At 42.5% G+C, this 21770-nt stretch overlaps 1 protein-coding gene across 5 annotated transcripts; it reads left to right on the top strand.

The window, feature by feature from the left end:
• Positions 1 to 13641: 13641 nt before the first annotated feature.
• marveld2l (MARVEL domain containing 2-like) lies at positions 13642 to 19010 on the top strand. 5 transcript variants are annotated; one of them, XM_045693919.1, is made up of 6 exons: positions 13642 to 13924; positions 14586 to 15807; positions 17370 to 17488; positions 17765 to 17936; positions 18247 to 18297; positions 18623 to 19010. In XM_045693919.1, exons 2-6 carry the CDS (start codon positions 14674 to 14676, stop codon positions 18737 to 18739), a joined length of 1593 nt encoding a protein of 530 aa, XP_045549875.1. In that variant the 5' UTR covers positions 13642 to 13924; positions 14586 to 14673; the 3' UTR covers positions 18740 to 19010. The 5 variants fall into 5 exon arrangements, with proteins under 5 accessions (XP_045549875.1, XP_045549874.1, XP_013995326.2 ...); XM_045693918.1 differs by having other exon boundaries at positions 17370 to 17527; XM_014139851.2 differs by having other exon boundaries at positions 17319 to 17488.
• The last annotated feature ends 2760 nt before the right edge of the window (positions 19011 to 21770 follow it).

Genomic DNA, 21770 nt, shown 5'->3' with positions numbered 1-21770 from the left:
TTATAATTTGTTGTTACCTTTATTTAACTAGGCAAGTCAGGTAAGAACAAATTGTTATTTACAATGACGGCCTACCCCGGCCAAACACGGACGACACTAGGCCAATTGTGTGCCGCCAATAATAAGAAGAGACTTTCTTGAGCCAAGGAACACGCGCAATGGCCATTAGACCGGTGGAAATCTGTCCTTTGGTCTGATAAGTCCAAATTTTAGAATTTTGGTTCCAACCTCCGTGTCTTTGTGAGACTCAATCAAATCAAATCATATTGGTCACATTCACATGGTTAGCAGATGTTAATGCGAGTGTAGCGAAATGCTTGTGCTTCTAGTTCCGACCATGCAGTAATATCTAACAAGTAATCTAACAATTCCACAACAACTACCTTATACACACAAGTGTAAAGGAATGAATAAGAATATTTACATAAAAATATATATGGATGAGCGATGGCCGAACGGCATAGGCAAGATGCAGTAGATGGTGTAGAGTACAGTATATACATATGAGATGAGTAATGTAGGGTATGTAAACATTATATAAAGTGGCATTGTTTAAAGTGACTAGTGATACATTTATTACATCCAAATTTTGATTATTAGTGGCTAGAGATTTGAGTCAGTATGTTGGCACTTTATATAATGTTTACATACCCTACATTACTCATCTCATATGTATATACTGTACTCTATACCATCAGTACTGCATCTTGCCTATGCCGTTCGGCCATAGCTCATCCATATATATTTTTATGTAAATATTCTTATTCATTCCTTTACACTTGTGTGTATAAGGTAGTTGTTGTGGAATTGTTAGATTACTTGTTAGATATTACTGCATGGTCGGAACTAGAAGCACAAGCATTTCGCTACCCTCGCATTAACATCTGCTAACCATGTGTATGTGACAAATAAAATTTGATTTGATTGGATTTTGATTTGATTTGAGAATGCCAAGAGTGTGCAAAGCTGTCATCAAGGCAAAGGGTGGATACTTTGAACAATCTAAAATACGTTTTGATTTGTTTAACACTTTGTTGGTTGCTACATGATTCCATATGTGTTATTTCATAGTTTTGATGTCTTCTATTATTCTACAATGTACAAAATAGTAAAAATCAAGAAAAACCCTGGAATGAGTAGGTGTGTCCAAACTTCTGACTGGTACTGTATATATAAAAAAGTACTAAATAAATACTTGGATGGTTATAGACAGTAAATTGGTTCACAGTACCAAGGTGTCCAAGATACTCATTACCTTGACCTCCTTCAAGAAGGTCATGGATCTCCCATAAAAAAAAAGATTTTAACGTTATCACTCAAGAGAACACTGTATTACGATATGGCTTTAGTAAGGAGAACAAACCATGTCAGTAAGTCGGTTAGACGTTGTAGTCTGACTTCCTCCGACCAGACGACCAAGTTTGTACCTGTAAGTATCCACTAGCGGTCAGGCTGTCCAGAAAGAGAGCTCTTGGTTTAATAACATGTTCAGGTTGATGTGAATTGGACTTAATCAAGCGTGAATCTTTTTTTTTTAACTTGATTTAATCAAGCATGACTCTTCCCTGGCCCCCAACACTCTAACCATCCACTCCATTACGTACAGTCTCTTTAAATCAGTGTTGCACCTTCAAGATGATTGGAGGGCTACTCCATTGTGCTCTCACCTGTTCCAAGCATACTGGGGTTACCCTCCTTGTATGTTTGAGATTTAACTCCTTCATCTGTCATCACCAAAAATAAAAGCTCCACAATGAATTATATTTTTCATTATATATTTGCTTCAACAACCATTTTGATGGTGTGAAAATTCGGTCAATTGATGGGGGAACCCCCATGTTCCTCTCCAGATTGCATTTAGTACGTGATACTTAGTTTAGCACCAGTAAACAGACATCACAGGTGCTTGAATGTCCTCTCCAGAGAGTAGAGGTACTTCAGCTTGCAGAGAGGAAGCAAATAGAGAGAGAGAGAGAAAGATTAGAGCTATACCTAATTTACTGACAGATTTCTGTTTTGCCCCATGGGGTTTGGAAGCAGCAAGAGTGGGTGTCCCGTGAATATGACCTCATTGTGGAAGTCACAGAGCAAATGGGACTAATGTAATAACGCAGGGGCAGATGCAGCAGGGCGCAATGTTCAGAACATTACAGAAATATAAATAATAAAGTAATGTATAAAGAGGGTATTGCTCTCTGTATTTCACATTATACTAGAGAACTCAGTTCTAGACATTATATTTCCTTATGACATGCCCCAGGGTTTTTCTACACGCTAACTGCCGAAACATCATTACAATAGCTGTTACAGCAAAATAGAGTCTTCGTTTTCTGAAAATGGAGTCCTTGCTAAAAATGCAAGAAATTTGCAAAGAGAGAGAGGGAAATTCATATTAATATGCTGATAATATCTGGTTCGGCTAATAATCTGAATATAATAAACAATTCTTAGGTCTATCAAATATAACAGGCTACTTCTCAAAGCTGGCATCTGAATATGTTTAAACTGGGTTAAACAAGATGAAAACTCGAAAAGTAAAGTATACCATTATTATGTGTACACTGCCACATAATGCATTTGTAGTAGCGGAATGAACCAGCTTTGATGGATGGCAATCGGGGATAGTATGTGCTCTGTATACAGTATGTTGTTCTTTCATTTGCAGGTAACAGTTGTACCACAAAGAGGAGAACATCTGGTCATTAAAGACTATCCTCAGCTATGATTTCGCTCTCCAATTTTTGACAAACATTGGGATAAATAATATTTTGAAAGAAAAATATTTGACAGTGTAAATAGTACTGTAAATACTTCTAAGTTAAACAAGTGTGTGGTACTGATCACCCTCACTACCTCTACAACCACACCTACAGTACATACTGCACCTCAGATTCCCTTTTGATAGAATAAGGTATCATCATAACACATTTCATGTGGTAATTGTAACTGAATGTGTGTTTGGCATCAGTTCTGTAAATCCATATTTGACAGTTTCCCCCAACCTCTCATGAGCACATTTGTTTTTGAGTGGAGCCCCCTGGAGCAGAGAAAGTGGAACATGCTGTGCCAAGTGCCGACAGGGTTGGTCCTGCAAAGCCAAAGCCCCCTAAAGGGAGAGCATACTACACAAGGAAATTCTCAAAGCTGCTAATGAGAACCTTGACGACCTTGTACCTAGCCGGTGGGGATTCCAGTGGGGTGCCCCCACCCAGGCAGTGGCAGTGCTGGCAACACTAGCTGCAGTAACCCATGGGGAGGGGGTCACACTCTGACATTCAGAGAGGGGGTATATTATTGTGACCCTGGTGGCACAAAATCAAAAGTCTGACTGCATGGAGATGCTTGGAAATATGGTCAATACGGGTGACCGTATTGTGGGCGTTTCAGGGAAAAGGTGTACATTTGACCTCCATCATCTAGGATGTGACAATGGTTAATAAAATCTCTCAATTTCTGCCCATTTTTTGCGCGGTCTTGCAGGCCTTCTAATGCAGCTGCAACTGTAAATGCATTTGTAAATCAAGACCTTTCTTGAGTTGGGCTCTGGGATGGTGCAACTGTTGAGAATGTGAGCTTATGATTGTGTGGGGGGAAAAGGTTGACTGTGTGTGGGTGTTATGTGTGTATCCCACAACTGTTGCGAAGGAGTAAAAGATGTTAGGGACAATAGAGGATGATCCACAGCTATATATAATACAAATCGAGGTGAGGGGGATGGAAATGCATTTGGCAATTGATTTACTTCAATTCGGTAAATGGCACTGTGTGCTCTTTTCGAAGGATGGATCCCAGTCTGTTCAGGGCTATGGGATACGGGGGTTCGGGGGTGGTCTGCCGGGCATTGGGATGACAACCCAACTAGGGATGAGGAAGGCTTTTAGCGGGTGGAATAGTAGGGACCAATTGGAGGTTTACTTAGTAGCAATGCAAATATCATGGAACAGCTATATAGACAATCATCATGTTACTTTTTAATGGTTCGTTTACAAACATATATTTTCATAAATAGAATTTAAAGTTGTGTCTCATTATGGTAAGTGGTGAAATAAGTATAGCCAGTTACAATTGTAATGGCCTAGCAGATAATAAGAAAAGACGATCAGTATTTACCTGGTTAAAAGAGAAGGAATATAATATCTATTGTTTACAGGAAACCCATTCAACAATTTTAGATGAAGTTTTGTGGAAAAAGAACTGGAGGGGGGGCGAAATATATTTTTCCCATGGGCAAAGAAATTCAAAGGTGTGATGGTTTTAATTAAGAGTAATTTTGATCCAAATGTGCAAATTGTCCAAACAGATTATCAAGGTAGATGGATTATTTTAAATATGTCATTGGACAATAAACAGATATGGCTTATTAACCTATATGGTCTGAATAATGATGATCCAAGCTTCTTTGAAAATATATACAGTGGGGGAAAAAAGTATTTGATCCCCTGCTGATTTTGTACGTTTGCCCACGTACAAAGAAATGATCAATCTATAATTTTAATAGTAGGTTTATTTGAACAGTGAGAGACAGAATAACAACAAAATAATCCAGAAAAACGCATGTCAAAAATGTTATAAAATGATTTGCATTTTAATGGGGGAAATAAGTATTTGACCCCTCTGCAAAACAAAACATGACTTAGTACATGGTGGCAAAACCCTTGTTGGCAATCACAGAGGTCAGACGTTTCTTGTAGTTGGCCACCAGGTTTGCACACATCTCAGGAGCGATTTTGTCCCACTCCTCTTTGCAGATCTTCTCCAAGTCGTTAAGGTTTCGAGGCTGACGTTTGGCAACTCGAACCTTCAGCTCCCTCCACAGATTTTCTATGGGATTAAGGTCTGGAGACTGGCTAGGCCACTCCAGGACCTTAATGTGCTTCTTCTTGAGCCACTCCTTTGTTGCCTTGGCCGTGTGTTTTGGATCATTGTCATGCTGGAATACCCATCCACGACCCATTTTCAATGCCCTGGCTGAGGGAAGGAGGTTCTCACCCAAGATTTGACGGTACATGGCCCCGTCCATCGTCCCTTTGATGCGGTGAAGTTGTCCTGTCCCCTTAGCAGAAAAACACCCCCAAAGCATAATGTTTCCACCTCCATGTTTGACAGTGGAGATGGTGTTCTTGGCGTCATAGGCAGCATTACTCCTCCAAACACAACGAGTTGAGTTAATGCCAAAGAGCTCCATTTTGGTCTCATCTGACCACAACACTTTCACCAGTTGTCCTCTGGGTCATTCAGATGTTCATTGGCAAACTTCAGACGGGCATGTATATGCATTCTTGAGCAAGGGGACCTTGCGGGCGCTGCAAGATTTCAGTCATTCATGGCGTAGTGTGTTACCAATTGTTTTCTTGGTGACTATGGTCCCAGCTGCCTTGAGATCATTGACAAGATCCTCCCGTGTAGTTCTGGGCTGATTCCTCACCATTCTCATGATCATTGCAACTCCACGAGGTGAGATCTTGCATGGAGCCCCAGGCCGAGGGATATTGACATTTCTTTTGTGTTTCTTCCATTTGCAAATAATCGCAACAAATGTTGTTACCTTCTCACCAAGCTGCTTGGCGATGGTCTTGTAGCCCATTCCAGCCTTGTGTAGGTCTACAATCTTGTCCCTGACATCCTTGGAGAGCTCTTTGGTCTTGGCCATGGTGGAGAGTTTGGAATCTGATTGATTGATTGCTTCTGTGGACAGGTGTCTTTTTTACAGGTAACAAGCTGCGGTTAGGAGCACTCCCTTTAAGAGTGTGCTCCTAATCTCAGCTCGTTACCTGTATAAAAGACAACTGGGAGCCAGAAATCTTTCTGATTGAGAGGGGGTCAAATACTTATTTCCCTCATTAAAGTGCAAATCGATTTATAACATTTCTGACATGCGTTTTTCTGGATATTTTTGTTGTTGTTCTGTCTCTCACTGTTCAAATAAACCTACCATTAAAATGATAGACTGATCCTTTCGTGGTCAGTGGGCAAACGTACAAAATCAGCAAGGGATCAAATACTTTTTTCCCCCACTGTATAAGAATTTATCAACTCTACAAGCAACACTATACTCTATTATTATGGTGGGAGATTTTAATACGGTCTTAAATACCTCTATGGACCGGAAAGGAAATCACACTACAAACTATCACCATCAGGCATTTAAGGAAATCATGAATCTTATGGATATATTGGAATTAGTGGATATATGGAGACTTAAATACCCTGACCTAGTGAGATATACATGGGGGAGGCTTAATCAAACTAGTCATCTTGACTACTTTCTTATGCCATTCTTTCTGGCACCAAAAGTTTAAAAAGTGTTGATCGGGGACAGAATTCGGTCGGATCATCACATAATTGGCATATATACTGCTCAAATAAATAAAGGGAACACTTAAACAACACATCCTAGATCTGAATGAAAGAAATAATCTTATGAAATACTTTTTTCTTTACATAGTTGAATGTGCTGACAACAAAATCACACAAAAATAATCAATGGAAATCCAATTTATCAACCCATGGAGGTCTGGATTTGGAGTCACACTCAAAATTCAAGTGGAAAACCACACTACAGGCTGATCCAACTTTGATGTAATGTCCTTAAAACAAGTCAAAATGAGGCTCAGTAGTGTGTGTGGCCTCCACGTGCCTGTATGACCTCCCTACAATGCCTGGGCATGCTCCTGATGAGGTGGCGGATGGTCTCCTGAGGGATCTCCTCCCAGACCTGGACTAAAGCATCCGCCAACTCCTGGACAGTCTGTGGTGCAACGTGGCGTTGGTGGATGGAGCGAGACATGATGTCCCAGATGTGCTCAATTGGATTCAGGTCTGGGGAACAGGGCGGGCCAGTCCATAGCATCAATGCCTTCCTCTTGCAGCAACTGCTGACACACTCCAGCCACATGAGGTCTAGCATTGTCTTGCATTAGGAGGAACCCAGGGCCAACCGCACCAGCATATGGTCTCACAAGGGGTCTGAGGATCTCATCTCGGTACCTAATGGCAGTCAGGCTACCTCTGGCAAGCACATGGAGGGCTGTGCGGCCCCCCAAAGAAATGCCACCCCACACCATGACTGACCCACCGCCAAACCGGTCATGCTGGAGGATGTTGCAGGCAGCAGTACGTTCTCCACGGCGTCTCCAGACTCTGTCACGTCTGTCACGTGCTCAGTGTGAACCTGCTTGCATCTGTGAAGAGCACAGGGCGCCAGTGGCGAATTTGCCAATCTTGGTGTTCTCTGGCAAATGCCAAACGTCCTGCACGGTGTTGCGCTGTAAGCACAACCCCCACCTGTGGACATCGGGCCCTCATACCACCCCCATGGAGTCTGTTTCTGACCGTTTGAGCAGACACATGCACATTTGTGGCCTGCAGGAGGTCATTTTGCAGGGCTCTGGCAGTGCTTCTCCTGCTCCACCTTGCACAAAGGCATAGGTAGCGGTCCTGCTGCTGGGTTGTTGCCCTCCTACGGCTTCCTCCACGCCTCCTGATGTACTGGCCTGTCTCCTGGTAGCGCCTCCATGCTCTGGACACTACGCTGACAGACACAGAAAACCTTCTTGCCACAGCTCGCATTGATGTGCCATCCTGGATGAGCTGCACTACCTGAGCCACTTGTGTGGGTTGTAGACTCCGTCTCATGCTACCACTAGAGTGAAAGCACCGCCAGCATTCAAAAGTGACCAAAACATCAGCCAGGAAGCATAGGAACTGAGAAGTGGTCTGTGGTCCCCACCTGCAGAACCACTCCTTTATTGGGGGTGTCTTGCTAATTGCCTATAATTTCCACCTGTTGTCTATTCCATTTGCACAACAGCATGTGAAATGTATTGTCAGTCAGTGTTGCTTCCTAAGTGGACAGTTTGATTTCACAGAAGTGTGATTGACTTGGAGTTACATTGTGTTGTTTAAGTGTTCCCTTTATTTTTTGAGCAGTGTATATTACTCTTACAGAATTTCCATGTGGGCGAGGATATTGGAAATTTAATCAAAGCCTACTAGATGATAAATTGTTTAGAACTAGGACAGAAGAATTTATAACTGACTTTTTCAGACATAACATAGGTACAGCAGATCCCCTTATTGTATGGGACACTTTTAAGTGTGCCTTTAGAGGCCATGTAATTCAGTACTCATCTATAAAACAAAAGCAATTTAAATCAAAAGAGTCCATATTAACAAAGGAAATTGAAGGACTAACAGTACAGTTAGATAGCAATAAAAACGGTACCATAGAGGCACATGATAAGTTAGAGGAAAAACAAAAAGAAATGGAGGAACTTATTCAAGAAAGATCCAGTGTAATATATTGTAAAAATAAAGCGAACTGGATGGAATATGGGGAGAAATGCACCAAATTATTTTTCAATCTTCAATATAGAAATGCTACCAAAAATTTTTATTAAAACTTGTTACAAATGATGGAGTCTCGCATGATTCACCAAATTATATTTTGAAAGAGGAAGTAAAGTACTTTAAGAATATGTTTTCGTTTCAGGCTCCTCCATCTCCACTAACTGAAACTAATTGTATGGATTTTTTTCCTAATAATAATGTAAAATTAACATCTGTACAGAAAGACTCATGTGAAGGCCAAATTACAGAGGAGGAACTGCTTGATGCAATTGGGGCCTTTAAGGATGGGAAAACTCCAGGGCTGGATGGCATACCAGTGGAAGTATACAAAACTTTTTTTGATACAGTATACTCAAAGGACCATTATTAGCATGTTTTAACCACTCCTATATAAATGGTAGATTATCAGACACGCAACAAGAAGGTATGATATCATTATTACTGAAACAGGACCCAAATGGTATATATAAAGATCCAGTCCATTTAAAAAATTGGAGACCTCTTACACTTCAGTGTTGTGATGCAAAAATCCTAGCAAAATGCTTGGAGCATAGAATTAAAAAAGTATTGTCAGATATTATTCATCCTAATCAGACATGTTTTTTACATGGACGATACATTGGACATAATATAAGACAAGTACTGGAAACAATAGAATACTATGAAATATCTGGGACACCAGGCCTGGTTTTCATAGCTGATTTTGAAATGGCTTTTGATAAAGTTCGACTGGAGTTTATATATAAACGCCTAGAATATTTCAATTTTGGGGAATCTCTTATAAAATGGGTTAAAGTTATGTATAGTAACCATAGGTGTAAAATAGTAAATAATGGCTACATCTCAGAAAGTTTTAAACTATCTAGAGGAGTAAAACAAGGTTGTCCACTATCGGCATATTTATTTATTATTGCCATCGAAATGTTAGCTGTTAAGATTAGATCAAACAATAATATTAAGGGATTAGAAATCCGTGGCTTAAAAACGAAGGTGTCATTGTACGCCGATGATTCATGTTTTCTTTTAAAACCACAATTAGAGTCTCTCCATGGCCTCATAGAGGATCTAGATACTTTTGCTATCCTCTCTGGATTAAAACCAAATTATGATAAGTATTGGATCACAAAAAAATTCAAATTTTACATTATCATGTAGTTTACCAAAGAAATGGTCTGACGGAGATGTGGACATACTCGGTATACAAATCCCAAAAGAAAGAACTGATCTCACTCCAATAAATTTTTATAGAAAGTTAGTAAAAATAGATAAGATCTTGCTACCATGGAAAGGAAAATACCTGTCTATTTGTGGAAAAATCACCCTGATTAACTCTTTAGTCATATCACAGTTTACCTATTTGCTTATGGTTTTGCCTACACCTAGTGACCTGCTTTTTAAATTATATGAACAAAAAAGATTCAATTTTATTTGGAACGGCAAGCCAGATAAAATTAAAAGAGCCTATTTATATAACGAATATGAATTTGGAGGGCAGAAATGATTAAATATTAAAGCATTAGACCTCTCACTAAAGGCATCAGTCATACCAAAGTTATACTTAAATCCAAACTGGTTTTCTAGTAAATTGGTACGAATGTCTCATCCTATGTTCAAGAAGGGCCTTTTTCCCTTTATTCAGATTACACCTGCCCACTTTGGGTTGTTTGAAAAGGAAATAATCTCCAAAATATCTTTATTTTTTAAACAAGCTTTAGAAAGTTGGTTGCAATTTCAGTTTAATCCACCTGAAAAGACAGAACAAATAATACAGCAATTGTGGTTAAATTCAAATATAGTAATTGATTAAAAAAACTGTATTTTTCGAAGAAATGTTTAAAAAAATGTATAATTTTAGTGAATTATATTATAAATAGGACTGGTGGAGTGATGTCACACATGCAGCTAACACAGACATATGGAAATGTCTGCTCTACTCAAAATTACAACCAATTAATTGCAGCATTACCACAAAAATGGAAGAGGCAAGTAGAAGGGGAAAAAAGTAAGGAACTTGTATGTCGGCCCTGTATTAAAGAACATAAATGGTTAAAGAAAAGTGTGATAAATAAAAACATATACCAATTTCATTTAAGGACCAAAAAACTGACAGCTGTGCCATATAAATTGCAAAATAGTTGGGAAGAGATTTTCGATGTACCCATTCGATGGCACATGATTTATGAATTGATACGCAAAACAACGCCAGATTCAAAACTTCAAATTTTTCAATTTAAATTACTATACAAAATTCTTGCAACTAATAGAATGTTATATATATGGGGGATACAATCTTCCAAGCTCTGCAGATTCTGCTGTGCGGAGGCAAAGTCATTAGATCATTTATTTTGGTATTGTCCATATGTAGCTCGTTTTTGGTCACAGGTCCAGGAATGGCTGAAGAATTGCAACATTTGCCTAGACCTAATGCTGCAGATAGCAATACTGGGTGATTTGAAAAGCCATAGTCAATCAATCAATAATATAATAATTATTTTACCAACATTTTTTATTTTTTATTTACAATCTGTAGAAGCTATGAGAATAGAAAGGTTAAATTGTTTTGTGAAGCATCACAGCACAGTTGAAAAATATATGGCAAAGTATGTATGTCTACATAGGTATGTGTATGTATATATGTGTATATGTATGCATGCGTGTATGGATATATATATTTACCCCAAAAATATATGGGGGATTGGAAATGATGCAGACAATTACATTGATGGAAGCAATATTCTTTCCGCAATATTAAGCTGATCCACCCCAAAAAAAAATATAAAATAAAAAAGTGCCGACAGAGAGCCAGAATGGTGCTGTGTCAGCCACAGAAAACGTGTGCTACTCCTGTAAATAAATCCTGTGGAGGGGAATGTCCTAAAACATTACCGGAGAAACACAGTCCTCCAGGGGACATCTGGCTGCTTAGGCCCCATTCTAAGGTGAACTATGAGCTGTCGTCACAAATGGACAGGCTACGGGGGCCCACCCATTAATGTACAGGCCCGGCTTAAAGAGGCTATTTATGTTTACATGTATAAAACGATCCACTGACGCTAATTATATACAGAGTGGCCAATCATGGGAGAGGTCATAACACACCACCTTTTTTTCAATGGACAGTGGTGAGTAGGAGGAGGAGGAGTATAGGGGCTTCCTGTGGAGATGTTTGAGCGAGTGTCTCCCATTTCTGTATCCATCATCCTGCTCACTTGGAGGTCTGAGGGAAACAGGATGAAACGTTACAAATGAGCTTGTCTGTGGCAGGCTGCCGTGGCTCCTCTGCTTCATTTAGCTGTGAAGAGAGAGAGGCCCATTCCGGTGCCCTGAGCCATGCGTCAGGACCGGAGCCATGAAGCAGTGTGTGCATGTTTGTTGGACATGTCCATCTGGCACAATCGCTCCAACCAAGGCCAGTGATTCAGATCCATGATCATATCTCACACTTTTAAAATGTTGCATATTGTTTTTTTTAGAACGTGTCCATGTACGGTAATATCGAACACTTGCATCACTCGGCAGCCATCTGAATTGGTGTTTTGTCATCCCTTACAACAACCTCTGTGATCAAAGTCTGAGATACCAATACCATTTAATCAACAGGGAAAGTCACTTAGAGCAAAAACATAATATCAGTTACAGAGAAACGTAATTTAAAGAACAGATCTGATCCTCTGTCATGTGGAATAGAGTTCGCAGCTGTTCATTCTCTATCTAGGTTACATTTCTATCTGTAATGCTCTCAACATTGTCCTCAACTGAACAAGTGACCTTCACCTTGCTCAAAAACACAACATCTACAGCTGCTGACTAGAAGCATAATGTATACATAACAGACAAGATCCACTGCCACCTGGAAAAGAGATTCATATCTATTCTATGCATTCCATGTCTATCTGTTCCCAACTGAACATGCCCCTGTGGTGTCAGCACAGAGGACAGCCAAGGACAGGACTAGATGGGGTGGCTTGAGGCCGGGTAAGACCGTGGGCGTACGGTGCTCTCTCAGGGGGTAGGAGGTTGTATGTGAGTGGGTTGGGGCTATTCACTTCAGATGTCCTTGCCTTGAGGTTTCTCCCCATATAAATGTGCACATGGAACAAACGTCACATTGCTTTGCTTAACGAGTACCACTTCCCCCGCAATATTCGGCTCAAACTCGGGACCTCTGCTTTGCTAACACACGCGACCGTGCTCCTTGACAACATTCCAACGGTTTGAGCCACGCAGAAGGTTTTGGGTGGCTCCACCCGTGACATTTGAAGCTAGTTGTGGAGTGAGCTTAGGGTACGTTCTTAATATTGTACAATACTGTTGACCATGGAGGAAAAGCTAGCTGGATGATAAAACAACACACTCTCATATCCACACTCGTGACAGTGTCAGTTGGAGTGTCAGTGAGGTGCAACGGAATGGAGTTGCTCTATGTGCATTGTTGAGAGAAGACGATAATATCTTGATATCATTACTATCTTATTCCATACAGATATGGTGTGGAATGTAACATCAACCTCTGTGAGTGGTGCAGGATGGAATCGGATTGATTGACTGATGAATGGCTCAATACAGGTGGCACCGGCCATTGTTTTGACTAATGTTACAGTCATGGCAGATTCTGAAGAACATAGGCAAAAGGCAAGCATGAGGCCCAACTGTCATGCCTTACTTTCTATATCAGTCTAGGCATTCCAGGGGAAGCAAGATCTAGTTTGCTCAGCATCAGCAGTTCCTAAATCATTCCAACCCCTGAGGGAAACTCCTCACTACAGGTGAGGTGTTACTAGCTGCTGGTTTGGATCGAGGCACGGAGGGATTCAGGCTCGGCACTACATTTGAAAGTGAGTAAAGACAGACCTGTAGTCCAGCCATGTCCAAATCAGATGGAGAAATCAGGTCCAAAGCCTTTTTATACAGTACATGACTGAGGAAACAGAGGCAGGAGAGGCAGGAACATGGCTGCTGGGTTGTGCTCTCAGAACTGGAGTATGGTGCCCTCTAGTGCCAGACTTGGCTCTGTTTAGATTATGATAATATAATCGAATTATAGATAATGGAATAAGCTATTTTGCAGATCTTAGATAGTGGTTGTAATGTGATTAATACCATTTGATTGATATCAAACTGAGGGGATGCCCCTGATAAATGTTTAACATGTATTTTGTATTACCAGAGATAACCTTTTCAGAATAAACGCAATTCTTTCATAGGGAAATGTGAAGTCTGTTCTCTTCTTAAACACATTTGAAACACCTGTTGAAGTAAAATACACTGAGCGTCAGAGAAGTTTGGGAAGCTCTAGCTTTTGAATGTAAATATTTAAAGCTGTTCTCCCACAGAAATTAGCCTAGCGGTGCCAGCCAATCAGCAGCATTAACAGATGGCTGTTCAGGTTTAATGTTTAAGCTCTGCTTCCCTCTCAGCTCAACAGCCTGCGATAACAAAACTGAGTCACCAAAGAAGGTTTGGCTGGGCCTGCTGTAGAGGCATCCATTTTGAGAAGGGGTTTTGCCTCACAGCACTCAAATGTCTGCTAAACTCACAACTGGCCAGTGTGGAGCTTGCCATTAGCCAAAACAAGGTAAGCTGCCTACATTTTAAAGGACATTTTTAACTTCCACATTACATTATATAAATCAGATTTTCACTGTAAAGAAAATCCTCAAGGGATTTATTTAAGACTTTATTTGAAGGTTTTATGTTGACAGTTATAAGTTGATCATTTGTATAGACGTTAAGCCTAAGTGTACATTTATTGTGAAGGAGCCAAAGGTCAGTTTTAAGTCTCTTCTGTCATGTGTGTTGAGTAGCCGACTGAGAAATTCAGGGTTTGGACCAGAAAGCCATTTGGTTTTCTCCTTTTTTGAGTTGTGAGCGACTTTGACTGCGCAATGTCATAAATGAGTTTTCCTCAGACCCCTGTGAGAGGCTATTGTATGCTGCTTTCCTAACGCTGTAAAGAAAAAAATTGTTTCACAAACATTCCACCATGGTCATTTTCTTTCTTAAGATCAAAGATTCTTAGGGAGTACTATTTACAGCTGACCTATAACATCTGTGCTACATCATAAAGGGGAGTGAGTAGAAAATGATGTCATATAGGATTAATTGGTCGAAAACTTTGTCAATATCAACCATTATTACAAGCAAAAAAATACACAGCACACGTATTCAAAAATGCTATATCCTTATTACGATAGGCCTAACCCTGTTGTGTTTTTGCTCCTCTTTGATTCACACAGTTCCTCTACGACAATAAATTATATTTTTCTTCCATCCCTCAATGATTAACTAAACCCAGAGCCCCCTTACTGTATATCAGCCCGTAGTATGAAAAGCTGGAATAAGATATTCAAGAGAGGAGACCCGGAGAGTGTGGATGGGAACTCCTCTTTGAAGAAAAACTCATTGAAGAATGCCCCGCTAGATCTAACACCTCAGAGGGCCTTAGATGACGACCTTTCAGATGACGCAAACTCCACTGCCAACTCATCCAGCACTCCCCCATATGTACAAGGAGTGGGGGGTGGTGGGGACGAGGGGACCCTTAAGGACAGGTTGAGAACTCTCCTCCCCCAATCATGGGGCAGTATTCTCCAGAAATGGAGCAATGGGGATGCTGACTCTAACCTGGGCTCCACAGGGGTCAAGATTGTGCCCAATGGGACCAGGGTGAGTCCACCTGTCAGTCCCATACTGGAGAGGAGGTACTGGGACACTAAGGACTCACTGGGGACCTCCAGCAAGAGTTCCCATAGGCCCTTGTTGAGGGACGTTCCTATAGACAATGACCTACTCCATTATCTTCCAGAGGATTCAGAGCTGACCAGTATCCATCCAGCTGAGTACTATGCTGAGAAAGTGGAGGTCTACAAGCTGAAATACTCCTATATGAAATCATGGCCTGGGTTACTGAGACTCCTGGCTGGGTTTGAGCTTCTCTTTGGGGGTATGGTCCTCGCCTGTGTCTGTGCCTACATCCATAAGGACAGTGAGTGGTCGAACGCCTATGGACTGTACAATGGTGCGTATAACAATGGATATGGCACATCGGGGAAGTCCTATAATGGACCTATGACTCTATTCGTGATAGCGGTGGTTGGGTTGGTGTGGATTGTAACCATCCTCCTACTGGTAATCGGGCTGACTATGTACTACCGCACCATCCTCCTGGACTCACCCTGGTGGCCTCTCACTGAAGGCGTCATCAACGTCGCCCTGTTCCTCCTCTACATGGCTGCTGGTATCGTGTACCTGAACGATCTCAACCGTGGGGGTTTGTGTTACATGACTATAGGCATTAACCCCATAATGTCCAGCCTGTGTCGGGTGGACGGGGGCCAGATGGCTGGCACGGCTTTCATCTTCATCAACATGCTGATGTACCTCATCAGCTTCCTGGTGTGTCTGAAGATGTGGAGGCACGAGGCCACCCGCAGGGAGATGGAGTTCTTTGAGAACCAGGTGGGTGGTTGGATTTTGGGGTTGTCATTTAGCAGACACACATCTCACCATTCAAGTGAGGTAAATTTAGTGTATTAATCTACTGTCTAGTGTATTCATCTAATTTGACACTCTCTACGTTGCCCTTTCCTCTGACTGAGGTATGACACTTATTACTGCAAGAACCTGACTCATGGTATTTCTCTTGCCCATTGGCATCTGGAAGTTGTTGTGGGAATGGTGTCAGATCAATCAGCACTTAGAGGTCATGGAACGTACAGTTACGACTGGGAATGAGCCAACAATGCCTTGGGTCTCAAAACAACAGCAGTGAAACTACTCATGTGGATACGTATGGGGACACCATTGTTTCATATAGCAGTGCAACTGGCTGTTATAGCCCAAGTTTATTACTGTTTTTAAATAGTCCAGCTTATCAGTTCTCGCAGCAACCAACTATAGGTAAAAAACAACAGAGATAATGTATTAATAAGATAAGCACGGGCGGAAGGTGAGGAGCGAAAACAGTAATTGCATCATTCAGCTGAGCTAATGTAACCAAATAAGCTTAGTTTGCCAACTGAAGACAACATATAGGAACAATATAATTCTCGACCACACGCGTTGCATCTCTGGAGGGAGACAGTTAAAATTATTTATTTAGATAAAGCTGAACAATGTCATACAGTTACATACATAACTTCACACAGTTGCAGTTACTGTAGAGCAAGGATGGGGGTGGGGGCCACAAAAAATCTGAACTCATCATGAGGGGTCGAAGTGGCTCCAGGGTCTGAGGACCCACATGTGCAGTTTACAGCTAGTTTCCTGCAATTCTACACATTTTGCCATGGGGTGGAGATTATAGAAGGCTGCTGAGGGAAGGACGGCTCATAATAATGGCTGGAACGGAGCAAATGGAATGGCATCAAACACATGGAAACCATGTGTTTGATGTATTTGATACCATTCCACTCCATTTCCGCTCCAGTCATTACCACGAGCCCGTTCTCTCCAATTAAGGTGCCACCAACCTCCTGTGGTGGAGATTTCTTTTTTCTCGCAGTTTTTAATATGATATAATCTGAGTGAGAGTGACTATAACAAAATCAATGGGGGTCCGCCGGTCAGTAATTCAACCATGATTACTACAAGTTTAGATAGCTGGCTAGACTAATTTACCAATCTAAAAAATGTTAGCTGACATGGCTAATTGAGTGGCTGTCAGTCAGTGACTGACATAACAAGAGAAAAACTGCTGATGTGCAACAACATTTGGCAATTTAACCTTTTGAATTGTACTATTCTAACTCTCAACTGTAACCCAACTGAATTCCTTATTTAATATCCTCGGGCCTACAAAAGGGGTCAGCGGGCTGCCAGTTGCCCATCCCTACTGTAGAGTGATCGCGTAAGAATGAGACAGGTTGCTTTCACTCTTTCAGCACAGTGTACATGTGTCATTGGATGCTCTGGTAGCTTATATACTTTGAGTTGCTGCATGATACCTTATGCTTCAACTTTGGCTTCAGGAGCATCTGAGGCCCATCCCTGTGGCTCAGACCAAATCTCCCAATCCGCAGACCAAGAGGATTGTGTTTGAGGATGAGGTGGACAGCTCAGTGAGGGCAACCAAACTCCTCCACATCACAGATTTTCAGCAAGAGGAGCCAGGTGGCCGGAACAGAGCCATCCCCACAGGGTATGCCCAGAAGCCCAGAGTCATCGCAGATTATGTCATGTGAGTGAGGGGACCTATGCCTAATATCCTGAGACAGATTTTGAGCAAGGATGTTAGGCTCTCACTTAAGCTGAGGTGCATACGGAGAGACAGACTCAAATGTTATTAGTGACTTTTAAAATGACAGAGCTCTCGTATTTTGTGTAAATGTATTAAGCTAGGTGTAATAATGGTATGGCAGGTAATAATACATTAGCATTATCTAACATAGTCTTGTGTCTTGTCTTATTCCTTAAGGAAGTATCCAGAAATCTCCTCTTTGGAGGATAGGGAGAAATACAAAGCTGTCTTCAACGACCAGTATCAGGAGTACAAGGACCTTCACAAAGACATCAGTGACACCCTCATGAAGTTCAGAGAGCTGGATGCCATGATGGGTAAACTCCTCAAAGATGGCAACAGTCATGAGGTGAGTGGTTTCATCTACCACTTTAAATCTGGGCCTGAGGCTTGATGGTGCTTTTTCGATCTCACTATGATAAGATACACCACGATAACATTCCTCTGTCTGGAAATGTAACTGCACTTCTCAATATAAGTAGCATTTTTGTTATCTCATCGTCACGGCCACTGATCAATAAGAGGTATGTTACATTCCATGTTCTGAACAAAGGCTTCCACTAAAAATAGCATGTGACGTATGGGTGATACTATTTTTAAACATAAATATCTGTCATCCTTTTAACCAATTGAATTGTGGGTGTTTGTTCTGTCTGTAGGAGCAGAAGAGAATCCAGCTGATTTTGAAGAAGTACGAGCAAAAAAAGAGTGTAAGTGATGGGCAGAGGTCCCTAGCATTCCTCTCACGTTTCCTCGCTCACGCTGAAACAATTTCAAAAATCATTCAGCAATCATTTTCACATTTAACTGAGATTTATTAGAATTGTTACTGTTGTGTAAACACCCAGGTAATATTAGCTTTTTCAATAAAACTGCCCATTCATGCGAATAATATTGCTGCCACTTTGAAATGAGGCCTATGGAAATTGTAATTTACCACATCTACATTACAAACAAAATCTGGGGCTATGAGAGAAAGAGGTGGAGTGATGGAGCTGCCGTCAAAACAATTTGTGTTTCTGTGTGACTTCACAGGACCCAGCCTTCCTGGAGAAGAAGGAACGATGTGACTATCTGAAAGCTAAATTAAGCCACATCAAGAACAGGATCCGCAATTTCGACCAAGACACCATGGCAAAGTGTCGGACGTGAAGAAATAGCGCGTTCACGGAGGGAACAAAAGGGCCATTATTATTCTGTTCCTGTCACGTCTTCTCTGTGAGACTGTTATTTCAGCACTAATTGTGTTTTTGGTGTGTTACTTAAGTAGGTTTCAGTAAATGGCTGTACAAATCAGTAAACTGTGTGTTGTTACATTATAGCCTGCAACATTTTTTGTGCTTACTGTAAAGATGACTTTCCCACAAATATTGTGTGTGAGTTTCAGTCATGAAGTGAATGAACTCATAAACTCATAAACGGAGCGCAGTTGTGTACATACCTTTGGACTTTTGTGAAGAATGCTAACAGGGTCAATTCCCGTTGCATCGACAAACATTGCATTTACACTTGTAGGCCTACAGGGCAATACACTATGACATCCTTGGAGAGTTTTTCATATGTAATTTAAAATATGAAATATTAAAAGGGCAGTCGAGTACCGGCAATCAATTTGAAGCTGTAACACAGTAGGCTAATGACATGCCCCAGCTAGCACATTTGGTTCATTACATTACATTACATTACATTTAAGTCATTTAGCAGACGCTCTTATCCAGAGCGACTTACAAAATGGTGCATTCACCTTATGATATCCAGTGGAACAACCACTTTACAATAGTGCATCTAAATCTTTTAAGGGGGGGTTAGAAGGATTACTTTATCCTATCCTAGGTATTCCTTAAAGAGGTGGGGTTTCAGGTGTCTCCGGAAGGTGGTGATTGACTCCGCTGTCCTGGCGTCGTGAGGGAGCTTGTTCCACCATTGGGGTGCCAGAGCAGCGAACAGTTTTGACTGGGCTGAGCGGGAACTGTGCTTCCTCAGAGGTAGGGGGGCCAGCAGGCCAGTGGTGGATGAACGCAGTGCCCTTGTTTGGGTGTAGGGCCTGATCAGAGCCTGAAGGTATGGAGGTGCCGTTCCCTTCACAGCTCCGTAGGCAATCACCATGGTCTTGTAGCGGATGCGAGCTTCAACTGGAAGCCAGTGGAGAGAGCGGAGGAGCGGGGTGACGTGAGAGAACTTGAACACCAGACGGGCTGCGGCGTTCTGGATGAGTTGTAGGGGTTTAATGGCACAGGCAGGGAGCCCAGCCAACAGCGAGTTGCAGTACATCCAGACGGGAGATGACAAGTGCCTGGATTAGGACCTGCGCCGCTTCCTGTGTGAGGCAGGGTCGTACTCTGCGAATGTTGTAGAGCATGAACCTACAGGATCGGGTCACCGCCTTGATGTTAGTGGAGAACGACAGGGTGTTGTCCAGGATCACGCCAAGGTTCTTAGCACTCTGGGAGGAGGACACAAGGGAGTTGTCAACCGTGATGGCGAGATCATGGAACGGGCAGTCCTTCCCCGGGAGGAAGAGCAGCTCCGTCTTGCCGAGGTTCAGCTTGAGCTGGTGATCCATCATCCACACTGATATGTCTGACAGACATGCAGAGATGCGATTCGCCGCCTGGTTATCAGAAGGGAGAAAGGAGAAGATTAATTGTGTGTCGTCTGCATAGCAATGATAGGAGAGACCATGTGAGGATATGACAGAGCCAAGTGACTTGGTGTATAGCGAGAATAGGAGAGGGCCTAGAACAGAGCCCTGGGGGACACCAGTGGTGAGAGCGCATGGTGCGGAGACAGATTCTCGCCACGCCACCTGGTAGGAGCGACCTGTCAGGTAGGACGCAATCCAAGCGTGGGCCGCGCCGGAGATGCCCAACTCGGAGAGGGTGGAGAGGAGGATCTGATGGTTCACAGTATCAAAGGCAGTAGATAGGTCTAGAAGGATGAGAGCAGAGGAGAGAGAGTTAGCTTTAGCAGTGCGGAGAGCCTCCGTGACACAGAGAAGAGCAGTCTCAGTTGAATGCCCAGTCTTGAAACCTGACTGATTAGGATCAAGAAGGTCATTCTGAGAGAGATAGCAGGAGAGCTGGCCAAGGACGGCACGTTCAAGAGTTTTGGAGAGAAAAGAAAGAAGGGATACTGGTCTGTAGTTGTTGACATCGGAGGGATCGAGTGTAGGTTTTTTCAGAAGGGGTGCAACTCTCGCTCTCTTGAAGACGGAAGGGACGTAGCCAGCGGTCAAGGATGAGTTGATGAGCGAGGTGAGGAAGGGGAGAAGGTCTCCGGAAATGGTCTGGAGAAGAGAGGAGGGGATAGGGTCAAGTGGGCAGGTTGTTGGGCGGCCGGCCGTCACAAGACGCGAGATTTCATCTGGAGAGAGAGGGGAGAAAGAGGTCAAAGCACAGGGTAGGGCAGTGTGAGCAGGACCAGCGGTGTCGTTTGACTTAGCAAACGAGGATCGGATATCGTCAACCTTCTTTTCAAAATGGTTGACGAAGTCATCCGCAGAGAGGGAGGAGGGGGGGAGGGGGAGGAGGATTCAGGAGGGAGGAGAAGGTAGCAAAGAGCTTCCTAGGGTTAGAGGCAGATGCTTGGAATTTAGAGTGGTAGAAAGTGGCTTTAGCAGCAGAGACAGAAGAGGAGAATGTAGAGAGGAGTGAGTGAAAGGATGCCAGGTCCGCAGGGAGGCGAGTTTTCCTCCATTTCCGCTCGGCTGCCCGGAGCCTTGTTCTGTGAGCTCGTAGTGAGTCGTCGAGCCACGGAGCAGGAGGGGAGGACCGAGCCGGCCTGGAGGATAGGGGACAGAGAAAATCAAAGGATGCAGAAAGGGAGGAGAGGAGGGTTGAGGAGGCAGAATCAGGAGATAGGTTGGAGAAGGTTTGAGCAGAGGGAAGAGATGATAGGATGGAAGAGGAGAGAGTAGCGGGAGAGAGAGAGCGAAGGTTGGGACGGCGCAATACCATCCGAGTAGGGGCAGAGTGAGAAGTGGTTCCTTGGAAGTTGTGGGAATGTATGTTTTTGGTTTCACATTGGTTGTGGAGACGAAGCCATACGTTTCCTGACCTGTTAAACTGAACATTTAAAATCCCTGAGAACAGAAGTGACAATTTAGTCTGTTCTGGGAATGTTTAGTTTTAGGTTGCAGGGAGGTTCTGAGAACGTTTTACCCTTGTTCCTTGAATGTTTTCCT

This window comes from Salmo salar, chromosome ssa14 (assembly GCF_905237065.1).
Source record: "Salmo salar chromosome ssa14, Ssal_v3.1, whole genome shotgun sequence".
In the NCBI taxonomy this organism is placed as follows: domain Eukaryota; kingdom Metazoa; phylum Chordata; class Actinopteri; order Salmoniformes; family Salmonidae; genus Salmo; species Salmo salar.
The sequence above is the reverse complement of the archived record's forward strand: the minus strand, read 5'-3'. Positions and strand labels throughout refer to the sequence as shown.